The 15,186-nt window shown below is 27.9% G+C and overlaps 2 protein-coding genes across 2 annotated transcripts; one reads left to right on the forward strand and one right to left on the reverse strand.

Moving 5' to 3' along the window:
- Positions 1-1,421: 1,421 nt before the first annotated feature.
- Positions 1,422-3,851, forward strand: LOC127258923 (calmodulin-7). Its single transcript, XM_051286000.1, has 2 exons — positions 1,422-1,725; positions 3,271-3,851. The coding sequence occupies exons 1-2, from the start codon at positions 1,650-1,652 to the stop codon at positions 3,642-3,644; spliced, it is 450 nt and encodes a 149-aa protein (XP_051141957.1). The 5' UTR covers positions 1,422-1,649; the 3' UTR covers positions 3,645-3,851.
- Positions 3,852-5,659: 1,808 nt separating this feature from the next.
- On the reverse strand, positions 5,660-9,219 carry LOC127258930 (uncharacterized). Its single transcript, XM_051286012.1, has 5 exons — positions 9,110-9,219; positions 8,687-8,818; positions 7,206-7,304; positions 6,033-6,176; positions 5,660-5,859 (listed from the first exon to the last, which is right to left on the reverse strand). Exons 2-5 carry the CDS (start codon positions 8,780-8,782, stop codon positions 5,782-5,784), a joined length of 417 nt encoding a protein of 138 aa, XP_051141969.1. The 5' UTR covers positions 8,783-8,818; positions 9,110-9,219; the 3' UTR covers positions 5,660-5,781.
- Between the last annotated feature and the right edge of the window lie 5,967 nt (positions 9,220-15,186).

Consider the following 15,186-nt stretch of genomic DNA (forward strand, 5'->3'; position numbering starts at 1 on the left):
TTAAAATGTGATATTGAATATAGGGCTGACAAAAATTAACCCGACCGGAACCTGACCTGAAATAGTTGGGTTTGGGTTGAGATTTTTGACCCAATTAATAATTGGGTTAAACCCGTTTAACCCATTTAATTAAATGGGTCAGGTTAAGATCTATATTTTGACATGAAAATAACCCTTCTAACCTGTTTAATTAATATTATTTTAAATTTAAATATATTTTTAAAATTTTATCAATACAATTCAATATTTATAGCCAATTTTATAAAAATAAACAATAAAAAATAAAGGATTGTGTTGTGTACTATTATGTAGTTTTTGTATATTCGATTCTTGAATATCGGTTTCATGATATGAATAAATAATTTTTTTGCTTTAATATGTATATATATTATGCATTTAAAAATTTTGTTAGTATAAATTGTAATTTTAAATTAAAATTTAAATATTCTAGATTTAATTGGGTTATATGAGTCAAATTCATATTGACCCGATTAATAAAAGGTCAGATTAAGGTTGCAAATATCAACCCATTTAATTAAACAGGTCAAATTTAGGTCAAGACTTTTGTAACCCGTTTAAGCTGACCCGAACCTGAACCTAAGGTACTTTATATATTAATATATACTTATTGAATCAAATCATCGACATAATAACCAAAGCACGACATTAGAAGTACTAATCATGTCATTTTGACGGGACACGAAGATTAATCAATATTTTAATACAAAAATAGAGTAAATAAAAAATGATAAATAATAGTAATATTAAATAAATGATAGTAAAAATGATGTAATTATATAAAAAAGATCATTTTTATTTTTTAATTTTATTGTGAAGTTTCGAAACTTAATGTATATTCTCTATATTTAAAAATTGTATAATGTCTTTTATATTTTAAAAAATATTGTATAAATTTTTTTTTATATTTTCCGCGTCTAAATTTTAGATAGCAGAGATTTCATACAATAATTTTCAAATATAAAGAGGTAGAATAAAGAGGTATATTGCAATTTTTAAAATACAAACAAAATTTATGTTGAATTTCAAAATTACTCAAAAGTTACGAATAATTTTACCTAAAAAAAAAAAAAAATAAATTGTATATTATTTATTTAAATAAAATTAATAAAATTATCAATGAATAAAATTGTTTAATACAAATAAATTGTCATAATTAATGGCCAGAAATATTAAACATATATTTCTTTTGCTATAATTTTTAAGTTTCTATCATTTGGACGGGATATTACATATATTATTTTAATATTAAATTTAAACTAAAATTTGTACCGCACAGCGTGTAAGCGCAAAGCGGGAAGAAGTTTCGCGACGTCAAGACAAAGATTGAAAAAAAAAAATAAATAAAAAAATAAAAACTGTCGAATATTAATTAATTTGTTTTCCGACGATCGCTCTGTATATTCATTTCTTCTGCGCCATAGAAAAGTCTCGTCTTTCTTTTGCGTGTCCTTTTTTACCATCGCATCCTACCTTTGTCCCCTTCCGATCGATCCATCGATTTACAGACGCGTTGCTGGGTAAATTCCTTCCCTACAAATACCCCACCCCCGCCGGAGAGTCTCCGCACACCCCAAATTTCTTCAGGATCCATCGATTAATTGTATTTGAGTTCGAGCTGCGTCGCGGAAATGGCGGATCAGTTGACGGACGACCAGATCTCCGAGTTCAAGGAGGCCTTCAGCCTGTTCGACAAGGATGGAGATGGTTCGATCGGTTTTTTTATTGCTTTTGATTATCGTTGGTTTCTTCCTTCTGCATTGATTGTTTATCGTTTCTGTGAATGCTGAATTTGGGGATTAGGGTTTCTCTATTGTGCGCCAGATCTGGTTTCTGTTTGCTTTGATTAAAATTGAAATCGGATTAGGGTTATTTTGATTGGTAATTGCTTGAATCATCGGAATGATTTCTTCGTCTTTGCGGTTAAACCGTGCCGAATTTGGGAATTAGGGTTTCTGTATTGTGCGTTAGATCTGGTTTCTGTTTGTTTTAATTAAAATTGAAATCGGATTAGGGTTATTTGATTGGTAATTGCTTGAATCGTCGGAGTGATATGTGTTTGTTCGGTGTTTGGATTTTGGGGTTATAATTTGATACGTGATGTTTTTTAATGTAAAATTGATTTTTATTATGATAAGTTTGATTTGATGTTGTTTTTGGAGCCAAAAATATTTCTGAATAGTAGAAATTTTGGAAAATCTTACGAAAGAACACACCCAATGACATTTGATTAATAATTAGTTGGATGATACCAAACTTATTATTTTTAATTTCGGTTGAAAGAAATATACCTATATGGTACGGCCTAATGGGCAATTTTGAATTATCACTATGCTATGGTATATAGTATTTGTTGTACTGAATTTTTTGTATAGTGATATACGATATTCAGTATAAATTTTAGTATGTCATACCGAACATCCTTAATTTGAAAACGTTTCGTATAGTTGTAGTCACGATTTTCGATTCGGGTGTGTTTGTTTGAGGGTTTGGATTTTGGGATGAGATTTGAAAAGAAAAAATTCTGAAGTTGAAATATTTGTATGATGTGATATAAATAAAAATTGACGTGATATTTTGAATATAAAATTGACTTTTAGTATAATATAAAAAATGAAAAATAAGTGTTTGATTTGATATTTTTTAGAGGGGGGAGGGGAATTTTGTAAGAATAGTAGAAATTCCACAAAATCCTTCAATCTAACACATCCGAAGTACTTTTCTTACTCAAGCATAGAGCTGTTAAACGAATCGAGTACCTGGCAAGCCAAGCTCGACTTGGCTCGTTTATAGAGATAAACGAGTCGAGCTCGAGCTCGAAAATTATTCTTTTTACAAACGAGCCGAGCTCGATCTCGGTTCACGAGTAGCTCAAATGAGCTCGTTAGTGACAATTAATTTATATTATTTATATATTAATATAATTTACAGAGATAAACAAGCCGAGCTCAAGCTTGAAAATTATTTTTTTTACAAACGAGCCAAGCTCGAGCTCGGCTCGCGAGTAGCTCAAATGAGCTCGTTACCAATAATTAATTTATATTATTGATATATTAATATAATTTATAGGGATAAACGAGCCGAGCTTCAACATGACCCAATTTTCACCTTATATACTATTCCCATTTCACATTTTGGCTTCCGTTTCGCTCAAATGATTTTTTCAACGCCACTTCATTTTGGTTTCCGCCAATAATGTCGCGGATTATTTATTGCAATTTTCTGATTACTTGAACGAACTTAATCGAACAGGTTGCATCACAACCAAGGAGCTCGGCACGGTGATGAGATCCTTGGGTCAGAATCCGACGGAAGCCGAGCTCCAGGACATGATCAATGAGGTGGATGCCGACGGCAACGGGACCATCGATTTCCCGGAGTTTTTAAACCTCATGGCGAGGAAAATGAAGGATACCGATTCCGAGGAGGAGCTGAAGGAGGCGTTCCGCGTGTTCGACAAGGATCAGAACGGTTTCATCTCTGCTGCCGAGCTCCGTCATGTCATGACAAACCTCGGCGAGAAACTGACCGACGAGGAGGTCGATGAAATGATCCGCGAAGCTGATGTGGACGGCGATGGGCAAATTAATTACGAGGAGTTTGTTAAGGTTATGATGGCTAAGTGATGTTTTAACACATGAATATACAAAAATTCAGAAATTTTTTTTTTTAAAAAATCATGAAAAGAAGAAACTATTGTAGACGAACGGCGATGTCGCCTAGTTTAATGGTCTTAAATCGTTTTTCTTTGTCTTGATTGCATTTTACGATTTTTAAGTCGTATGTAGGAATGGTTTTGGGTTCTTTAGTTATGTGTGACGGTTCTTGTTTTACTATCGATCTTTTATGCCTTGGGGTGAGTTTATTGTGCGCAAATGTGTCGACACTTTGGTAGTAGTAGTAGTAGTTTGTAATCGATTATAGATACTTATTAGAGTGATGATGTTGTCCATGTATATGCTATTTGAGGTGTTCCTTGTTTTGAAATTCTCGTATTTTGTCGAAATCGCAATGCTAAGGTTGTCGTGGTAAGAACTTGTCGTGGTATTTATTTATTTATTTTTTTCCGCGCGAGAATTATGTGTAGGAGACAAGACTTAGAGGTGCCCCACGGCTCCGTAACTAAATGGTTGTTGTTACTATGTTAAGAGTTACAATAGTGTTGACATATATTGTGTACTATCAGACATCGTATAATAACTACGGATAATATAATATAGTGTAAACTGTTTTTTTAGTCCAGTAATTGGACCTCAATAGAGCATGTTGCAAATTAGTCTCATAAGTGAAATTTTTTTGCTGTTTTAGTCCTCCGGCGTTGGAGATGCCCGCGTGGCTCGCCGGAGGTGACGTATCCACGTGGATTTTTTTTTTCATTTTTTAAATTTCTTTAAAACTTATTTTTAATTTATTTTAAATTTTATTTGTATTTTTTTTAAATTTTTTTATTTGGTCCAATTAAAAAAAAAATAAAATAAAATTATAAAAAAATGAAAAAAAAATCCACGTGTCCTTTAGGTGTCGCTGACCTGGCGGACACGTCACCTCCGGCGCCGGAGGACTAAAACAGCGAAAATTTTTCACTTATAGGACTAGTTTGCGACAAGCTCCACAGGACTAAAATGATACAGTTATGGGACAAAAAAACAGTTTACCCTATAATATATTAACATAATACGATTATAATTTTTTTTTATTTATAATAAGATTAAAATTGTTGACATTTTTAATAATAAAATCAAAATTGATTATTTCTGTTTTTATTGGTATTATTTTTTATTTTTTATTTTCGTAAATTTTAATATTATATTGTTAATCTCCGTTAGTTATAAATTTTGAATGGTGTGATTGGTTGGGGGAAAAATTGGAAAAAAGTATTTTGTTTGTATGTATAGTCAATTATTAGTTTTTTTTTTTTTTTTTCTATATATTTGTTTTTGAAAAAATATATTTTGTATTTTACAAAGAGTTACGATTTGATATATGGGAGAAAGTTTACAAAGAAATAAACAAATTAAAAGTAAAATTATAGTAGAAATAACTATAATAAATATAGTTTAAATCAATCAATGGATAATATTCAAAATAAAATGTTGTTAGATTAATAAATTCCAATTATAGTTTCCCACATTTAAATTTCGATTTCGATTATTTATTTTTAATAATAAAATTAATTTGAAACATGTAAATAAATAAATTATATTTTATCTAAAGAAAACAAGATAATCAATAATTACATATTGAAAGAAAAAAAAAAAAAGTAAAATAGTAGTAATAAAAATAAATCAATAGGAGAAACTTCTTCACGGGAGTAAGACAATATATAAGTTCAAAAATTTAGAAAACGAAAATAGATAATTTTAGTCGAACCACACCAATGTATTCTTAGCATATGTTCAAGGCCAAGATGATTTGTAATTTTGAGTTCTCTTTGAGGATCTTCATGTTGTCCGAAGATACCATTCCTTTTTAATCCGAAAGAAAATATCAATGTTATGATACGTAATTGTAACATTAAATCGATTGTACGTTTATATTCAATAATTATTTCTACTTTAAAAAGTTCAAAGCCAAAACAAAATCAATCTATTCAAGATATTGTATTAAATATATATATATATATATCTTATGTTATATTCATTTTACTTTTCCCAAAATAGTTCGCAACATCCAAAAAACATCGTAAAAAAGAAAGGAACATACCATTTTTTCACCCCCCAAATTCAAGAATCATGCGAGATTATTACCTTGATTTGAAGGTTGCTATGAAGCAACGTCGACATCCATATTTTCATGTGCTTGCTCAACTGCCTTAGGTTTCAAGGTCGATGCCTTTCCATTCTGAAAAAGACGGAATTATAATGAATTGAGGTCATTAAATTGCATCCACAAAAGTTCGAGCATTAGAAATATGTCAATTAGACACACACATATATGTGTGTGTGTGCGCGCGCGCACGGACGCGACATATTTGTGCATATATTATGTTATGTTGGGCACATAGTTTGTCTTACATTAGTTTTTGGACCCTTCTTTGGTTTTTTGGATTTCTTATTTGAAGTTTCTGTCGATGCCGGAGACTTATTTGAAGTTTCTGTTGATTCCGGAGATTTCTTCTTTCTTCCTCGAGTAGATTTAATACTTGATGCATCAAAATTCTGAAAAAAAAAGAAAAAAAAGAAGCATAATCATGGTTACATATTTTCACAGAAAAAAATAACTATTTTATCTTAGTAAGTAACTTTCATTTCATATCACTAATTAGTTTCAAATTTCAATATTTAGAATATATCCTTTAGAAAATTCAAATTTATGTTTCATAGCTTGTATATAACTTGAAAGAATTATAGAATAAATGAACATATGAAATACATGCATATTTGGGAATATGGTCTTAAGAGTATAAATAAAGATTATTTCATTTAGGTGTATGTATATATATATATATATATTATAAAGATTTTTTTTACCATTTATTATTCCAAAACACCAAAGCAAATCTTCCTCCGTGGCATAACAAAGTATAAATTTTTCTATTTTAGTATGTCCCATAACAAAGTATCAATTTCTTTTTTTTTTAGTAACTGTACTGTCTATCTACCATTACAAATACCCTTACAACTTACAATATATTATACAAATGTCATTACTTTTATATCACAGATACTAATAAGGTTATTTTAGTCATTTCTATTTTATTCATATTATATTCCAATATAATACTAATATTTTTAAAACTATATGCAAAAAACAAATAAATATTTACTTCTGGGACAACGGAGGGAGTACTTATTTTTTATTTTTTATATTATATAAAAAAAAAAAAAATCAGTTTTACATATACCAAAATCTAAACTCCAAAACAAACACACCCTTAAGGTTGCGTTTGGTCATGCAATGAATTTGAAATTTGTATAGTTACGATGGATTTGAAATTCAAATTCCTTAAAATTTCACAATTTATTTAATTACATATTATTTCAAATCAATTCCAAAAACGTAATTAAATCAAACAATGGATCCGAAGTAATTTTTTATTCCATTTTCATTTAAAATCTACTTTCAAATCCAAATTCTTACAACTAACTTAATAGTTTTATGACAAATAAAGTATCACACTAATAAATCTATACCATTTTCCCAAATAGTCCGGAAAAAAAAAAAGAATAAATGTATACGAATGTTACCGGATCATAGATCGAAAATCCTCGTTCTTTAGCGAATATAATGTATCTATCAAGATCTTTCCTGCTATAGAATTTCTGTCCACAAACATTGCTATAACACTGCATTTCAAATACCAATAAATTCATCAACTCAAAACAAATACATGTATTATACATTATTTCAAATTTCATATAAACGACTCGGGAAATATCAAATTTAAAACAAATTTTCTCAAATTTTCTCGAATGGCCGTTGTATGTAATATTTTATAATAATAATAATAATAATAGGTATTTTATATATATATATATATAGAAAATCACAAAAATTGCATAGTAAAAAAATTAAGAAAAATATCAAAGAAAACAAAGCCCAAGTAAGTGCCAAACATTCATAAGTACTAATTCTCTTTATATTTTTTTTTTTCACATGTTTTCTCAAAAAAATTAATATATTACATATAGTCATTATTTTTATATTATCTACACAATTTTCTATACCTTATATGAAATATATCCCTTCAAAATATTTCACAAAACAAACACACCCACAAAGCAACTAAAGTCATCAAAATGAATGAAGATGGAAAAATTGCAAATTTTATTCATGTATTATATATATAACCAACAATCACTCTATATTTAATCAGCGTATTTTGGTTCTATATTTTACAAAACAAAAATATTTATTTTGCATATTCCAATTATTTATTTACAAACGGAAATCAACCGACAGAAGTTATGCAATAGAAGTAATAATTGACCACATATACATACTTAGATGTACAAATTATTTAGATGAACACACTCTCATATAAATATCCATTTCTTGCCTTTGTTTTACTATAGAAACCACTACAATAAAATTCAGCTTCTTAGAATTATGTCAAAAAATAAAAATAAAAAAAATACATAATTTGTAAAACATTTTAAATTACAAATGTCATTTATATTATTAGTTGTCGGGTGCTTAGGGCTCTATTCTTTTTAATTTTTATTTTCTGTCTAATATTTTTATTATGCAATCACTATAATTTTCTAGGTAAAAAAATGCATTATTTATTCTTAAAAAATATCCAGTGCGCACTTTCGAGTAGTGGCTGCGGATTCCCACGTCATAAAAAAAAAAAAAAACCAAACAAACTTAAACTCAAATTACAAAACGAAATACAAAACAAACACACGATAAATATACCAAATCACTTTGTTTTAATACACTTAGGATCAAAACTACTAAAGCTAGATTTATGCATTCAAGAAACCACATAAGGAGTAATTAAAAAACCTTCCGATTATGCCGAATAAAATTTTGAATAACAACGGATACATCGATAGAACGAAGAACACTTAAAGAATACATATCCATCTTGTTAGAAACAGATCGATTTTCAATTTAAAATAAAATAAATTATTTACAAAACCTTAAAAACATCAAAAAAAAAAAAAATAAAAATCTAAAGTCATATTGATTTAAATTAATTAACACGATTTAAGAATGATACCTTAACCGATTGTCCGTTCCGATTCTTTCCGCACTCCAATGTCCAACCCTCCGGAGGGGGAGGGAAATCTTTTTCTTTCAAATCTTTTTTATCCATTGGAGAAGATATTTGAAATGTACTTCGATTTAAAATCTAAAAAAAATAAATAAACAATGATGGAGCTTGTTTATAACAAGAATTATTTGTGGGGTACGGACGGTAGTAAAGTAGCAATTGAGCGAGTGACTGCAATATTCGATTCTATCGAAGAGGCGACAACAAAACTTGAGACAAAGGCGACCAAACGTATATAGAATAATATTAAAATCGTCCTAAATAAGGTAGATTTAATGTAAAAATATTTAAAAGAGGATTATGATTAGATTTTTCAGGCATCCACAACGAACAACCATGAAGATTCACAGAAGTGAGGTGTACGAAAACCTTACTGATGGCGGCGCCGGAGACAATTTTCGGAGATCGCACAAGAAGCCCTAACCTCGATTTGAAACGGCGCGCGGGTGAAAATTGAGAATTATTTGAAGGAGCCCTAACCTCGCCTCGATTCGATTCGACTTGCGCATGGCCCATCACCCAAACTTGAGATATATATATATATATACTTGCTTCATTGTGTTGTACTCCCTCCGTCCGGCTCTAAGGATCTCATTTACTTTTTGCGTGTTGATATTTGAATATTAATTATTATATAAAAATGTAGGACAAATTAACGAAAAATGACAAAAAAATACTTCTATTAGTGTATTATAATACTATTATAATGACATTTGTACTGAAAATTTTACAAATATAAGAATATTTTTAATGTTAACTTCATCTTGCTAGTCCTCTCTTTAATTTTGTAAATTTTATTCTATATATGTTTGGTCGCCTTTTTCACTTATAAATAAAATAAATTATTTAAAGATCTTTAAACATCAAATAATCCAAGGATGTTAGGCAATTATATGTTAATTTTTAACTGTTAGCTAATTCGATTAGCGGTTAGCTATTAGATGTTAGCTGATTCAATTAGCTGATTTGACTAGCTCAATATATTAATTATTTGTACTAAAGTATTTGGTAAATAATAGTTTGATATTAGTTATTTATACATAAAATGATAATTAAGGATATTTATATTTTATTTTTAAAATGTTTAGTTGAGTTTTTTCGGTTTGTAAGATTTTTTAGAATTATATTATTAGTTATTGTAATTATGAAAGTTTTATTAAAATATTTATTTTTGTTATTTTTAAATATTCTTTAAGAAAATATATTTTTATTGAAAACTATGATTATTTATTTATTATAAATAACATAAATATATAAAAAATTCGTATATGTATTTTTATTAAATTACTTATTAATTAATGTACTTTTTCATTAAACTTATAATTTTAGATAAATCTTAATAATATTAATAATTTTATTTTTCTTTTATTTTAAAAAAAGTAAAATAAAATTTAAAATAAATTAATTGATATATGAAAATAATAATTTCAATTATTTTTAATTTATGAATATAAATTTATAAGTTATTAGAAGAAAATATATTCAAAATAAGAAATTAAAATAAATAAAATGAAAAAGTTAATATGAAACATTGGGATATACGTTTCAAAATTTAGCCTTTTTGGGGCACAATAAATTATTTTAAAATTTTAATTTATTAAATACAAAAATTAGTTGGGTTGCTGGCCAAACAATTAAAATTTCTTCGATAAACTAGAAACTTTTTTAAAAACGATTTGTCAAACACTTTAGGGTGTGTTCGGTACAGAGAATTGACAATAGAGAAATTGAAATGTTTCCATTTCTATTGTTTGTAAGCCAGAGAAATGGAAGTTGAGAAATAAATTATTTTCATTTATGTGATTTCATTTATCTCTCATATCCAGATAAATAGCGAGAAATGAATGTTGTAGTATTATTTTTAATTTTTTATAAATCTAATTTAGTACTATTTAATTTTATAAATTTTTTTAAAATTATATTATTTCAATTTTACAAAAATCACACTAAATTTATTATTAAGTATTTAATTTTTACGATTTTTTTATAAAAAAATTGTACTAAAATATAATTTTACAAAACATCATATATATATAATTTATAGTAATTTTTTTAAAAAAGAAAATTCATCAAATTTTTTTTTTCATGAATTCTCACGCGTTAAAACTTTCTTTTGTCCAATCAATCAGTTAGTCTTGTTCAATTCATTCAATTATCTGCATTTTTTTTTTTACATTTCTCAATTGAATTCTCTATTTTATCAAGTAAGAGAATTAATTCTCATTCTCTATTCAATTTCTTTTTTATCTGCAATTTCATTATTTATTCTCATTTTTTATGCAATTTCATTTTGTGTACCAAACGCTCCCGTAGAATTACTTGATAAGAACGCATTACACCTTAAGTGTGTCCAATGCGATTCTTTCCGCACTCCAACCTCCAACCCTCTGAAGGGGAGGAAATTTTTTTTATCCATCATACATTGTATTTGAAATTTACTTCGATTTCAATTCTAAAAAAAAAAAAAAAAAGATAATTATGGTCCTTGTTTATAACGAAAAAAATTTGTGGAGTGAGGACGGTAGTAAAATAGCAATTGAGCGAGTGATTGCAATCTTAGATTCCATCGAAAATGTGACAATAAAACATAAGACAAAGACAATAAGACATGGAAAGAATAACATTAAAAGCGTCCTATATAAGGTACATTTAGTGAAAATATTTAAAAGAGGATTTTTAATAGACCTGTCGAAATATTTTAGATTTTTGGAGTATCTACTACGAACAACCATGAGGATTCACAAATGCAAGGTGTAAAAAAACCTTATGTGATGGTGGCACCAAAGTCGCTTTTTGTCAATCGCATGAGGAGCCCTAACCTTTACTTAATACGGCGCGAGGGTGAGTATGAAGAACAATTCGAAGGAGCCCTAAATTCTCTACGTAGGGTGTTTTCGTTCGGAGAATTTCTTCAAAATTTTACTATTCATCCAATTTTTTCCTCCAAAAAAATATCAAATCAAACATTTATTTTTCATATTTTATATTATACTAAAAATTAAGTTTACATTCAAAACATTACATCAACACCTATTTATATCACATCATACAACTATTACAATTCAAAATTTTCACTATTCAAATCTCAACTCAAAAGCCGAATTCTCAAACAAACACACCCGAAGTGTTTCACAGTATGCTCTGGCTCCTTGTATAAGGAGAAGTTAAAAACGCTGATGAAAATTTATATTTAAAAATATATATATATTTACGAATTCTTCCGGGTTAATCCACCCTCCCGGCCTATTTAATGAGTGGGTTTTGTTATTTTAAAAGTTTTTTTTTCCATAAGTCATTTGCCTTCAACCAATTTCATCTTGCTAGTCCTCTTTAATTTTGTAAATTTTAATCTTCAAACTTGATAATTTTGATTAATCTCTAATATTCTTTAAAATTCTATAAAGTGCACCTTAGTGAAATATCGATAAAAAAACTTTTTATATATTGTAAGAAACAAATCGACTTAATATAAAAATAACATGAATAATTTAAACAACTTTAAACATCAAACAATCCAAATCATATCGATTTAGATTACTTAAAATGAATTAAGCATTACACCTTAGTTCAATGTCTCCGATGATGCGATATATTCTTTCCTCACTCTAACCTCCAACCCTGACAAATCAATTGATAAATTTATCATTTATGACAAGGTAGAGATTAAAAGTGATAAATAAATGAATGGTAAAAAAGTAAAATTTGTGTTTAAAAAAGAAATAAAATAATAGTTATTGCACGTCCCAACTAGAAAAATAGGACATTAGTTTGTTGACGGATGGAATATAACATTTTATATTTTCTAAAAAAAAAAAAATCTATTTTCATTTAAAAATAAAATAAATAATTTAAAGAATCTAAAACATCAAACAATCTTAATCATATTGATTCAGAATATTTAACACAAATTAACTATTACACTTTAACTGAATGTCTGATTCAGGAGGGGAGGCTAATCCTTTTCTTTCAAATATTTTTTACTCATTAGAGATTGTGTTTGAAATGTACTTCAATTTCATTTCTAAAAATATAACGATGGTTCTCATTTATAACAAAAATGATTTTTGGGGTGAGGATGATAGTAAAGTAGCCATTGAACGAGCGATTACAGTCTCCAAATCCATCAAATAAGTGATGACAAAATATGAGACAGAGGCAACTAGACGTATAAAAAAATAACGTTAAAATCGCCCTAAATAAGGTACATTTAATGAAAAAATATTTAAAATAGGATTATGAATAGACCTGTCAAAATATATTAGATTTTTCGGGTATCCACTGTGAACAACCATGAAAATTCACATACGTGAGGCGTAGAAAATCCATCCATGATGGCGGCACCAGAGAAGTTTTTCGCCAATCGCACGAGAAGTCTTACCTCTACTTGACGCGGCGCGGCGCGGGGGTGGGAATAGAGAATAATGCAAAGGAGCACTAAATTTGCTAAGTGTTTCACAATGTGCTCGGACTCCTTTGTATAAAATGGTGTTCAAAATGCTGGTGAAAATTGATATTTATAACAACATAGCAAACCCTATAGAAATATATAGAATCTTGGGTAAATTATATAATATCCCATTGTGTTTTAGTAAAAATATACAAAACACTTTGTATTTTATTTATTGCGTGAAACCCTCTTGTGTTAATTTCAAGTTTGCATAGAACATCTTCTTTGTCCAAAACTGATATTTAGTTCTAAATAAAGACCTAAATTACGCAAGTTTTATACAAATAAAAGATATAAAATATCTTAAATAATTTTTTTAATAAAATAAATAATTGATTAATCTTTCAATTTATAATTTTTTTGAAATAAATTGTTATCTGATTTTTACAAAAGTTAAAAAATAGAATAAATAATTTGAAGAACTTTAAACTTCAAACATTCTAAATCATATTGAATTAAATTACTTAACACGAATTAACCATTACACCTTAACTAAATGTCTGGATATGAGGAAAATCTTTTTCTTCAAAATCTTTTTTTACCCATCAAACATTGTGTTGGGAATGTACTTCAATTTCAATTCTTAAAAAAAAAAATAATGATGGTCTTCATTTATAACCAAAAATGATATATGAGGTACAAGGTAGTAGTAAAGTAGTAATTGAGCATGTCATTATAGTCTTCGATTCCATCGAAGAGGCGACAATAAAAGTTGAGACAAAGACAAACAAACGTATAAAGACGAATAAAATTAAAATCATCCTAGATACGGTTATTTTAATGAGGAAAAAAATTAAAAAGAGTATTATGAATAAACTGTAAAAATATATTAGATTTTCCGAGTTTCCACTGGGAACAACGTAACCATGAGGATTCACAAAGGCAAGGTGTACAAAAAATTTACGTAATGGAGGCACTAAAGATGCTTTTCTCCAATCACACGAGGAGCCCTAACCTCTACTCAACGCGGCACGGGCGCGGGAATGGAGAAAATTTTGAAAAATCCCTAAAATTGCTCAAGTGTTTCACAATATACTTTGGCTCCTTCTATGAGGGGATGTTAAAAATGCTGACAAAAATTGATACTTAAAAACATATTATGAATCTAGTCAAAAATATATTAGATTTTCCAGGCTACTTCACCCGCCCGGCCTAACAAATGGTTGGATTTTATTATTTTAAGTTTTTCTCGTAAGTTGGCCAATTGGGCTACAGGCTAGATAAATAAAGTTTATTACTCCTTCCGTCTCATAACCACTACTAGAAAAAATGTTGATAATTATAGAAATTTGTCGCAAATTTTAATCTGTGACAATTAAAAGTCACAGAAAGTAATTTCGTGACAAATTTATGTCATAACGTTTTGCTTTGACTATTCCGTAAGTAATATTTGTAGAAAAAGTTACAAATAACTTTCTGTGACTATTTAAAGTAACGACTTATATAACAAAAATGTCAAAGATATTTCTATTCCGTGTCTTTTGACTATTTCGTCACAAAAAATTGTCACGAAATTTTTTCTTGACTATTTTAAGTTTCGGCAAAAATAACTAAAATATTCACAACATTTTAAATGATTACAGATATTCTCATAGTATAATTTTCATAACTTTTTAAAATCAAATGTCACAATATAAGTAACGAAAACAACTATAATTTTTCTTATTATCGTTTGTAGCTATTCAAAATAATAAAATCATCTTCAATATCTTTATTCAATATCGTTCTAGCTATTCAATTTTTTTGTTAAAAATTCATGATGATATATTAAATAAATATGTATATATTGTTAAAAGATAATTTTATAGTCAATAATATTTATATAGTTAAAATATAATAACAAATAAAAATTAATATTTTAGAGTAGATAGGTAAGTTGGCATGACAGGTCTTCTAAGTCTTTAATAACTATAAGGTCACTAGTTCGAAACTCTTCGACGAAAAAAATAATCGTGTGCAAAAATATAAAATATAAAGTCATGAAATTGTTACAACTTTC

This window comes from Andrographis paniculata, unplaced genomic scaffold, assembly GCF_009805555.1.
Source record: "Andrographis paniculata isolate CXL003 unplaced genomic scaffold, ASM980555v1 Contig14END, whole genome shotgun sequence".
In the NCBI taxonomy this organism is placed as follows: domain Eukaryota; kingdom Viridiplantae; phylum Streptophyta; class Magnoliopsida; order Lamiales; family Acanthaceae; genus Andrographis; species Andrographis paniculata.

What these genes read in the sequence shown, in the direction of transcription:
- LOC127258923 (XM_051286000.1), top strand. Translation starts at nt 1,650, where the DNA reads ATGGCGGATCAGTTGACGGACGACCAGATCTCCGAGTTCAAGGAGGCC. An exon ending in GTTCGACAAGGATGGAGATG is followed by an intron (nt 1,726 to 3,270) that starts GTTCGATCGGTT and finishes TTAATCGAACAG; the next exon opens with GTTGCATCACAACCAAGGAG.
- LOC127258930 (XM_051286012.1), bottom strand. Translation starts at nt 8,782, where the DNA reads ATGGATAAAAAAGATTTGAAAGAAAAAGATTTCCCTCCCCCTCCGGAG. An exon ending in GATTTTCGATCTATGATCCG is followed by an intron (nt 6,177 to 7,205) that starts GTAACATTCGTA and finishes TTTTTTTTTCAG; the next exon opens with AATTTTGATGCATCAAGTAT. An exon ending in AGAAGGGTCCAAAAACTAAT is followed by an intron (nt 5,860 to 6,032) that starts GTAAGACAAACT and finishes CGTCTTTTTCAG; the next exon opens with AATGGAAAGGCATCGACCTT.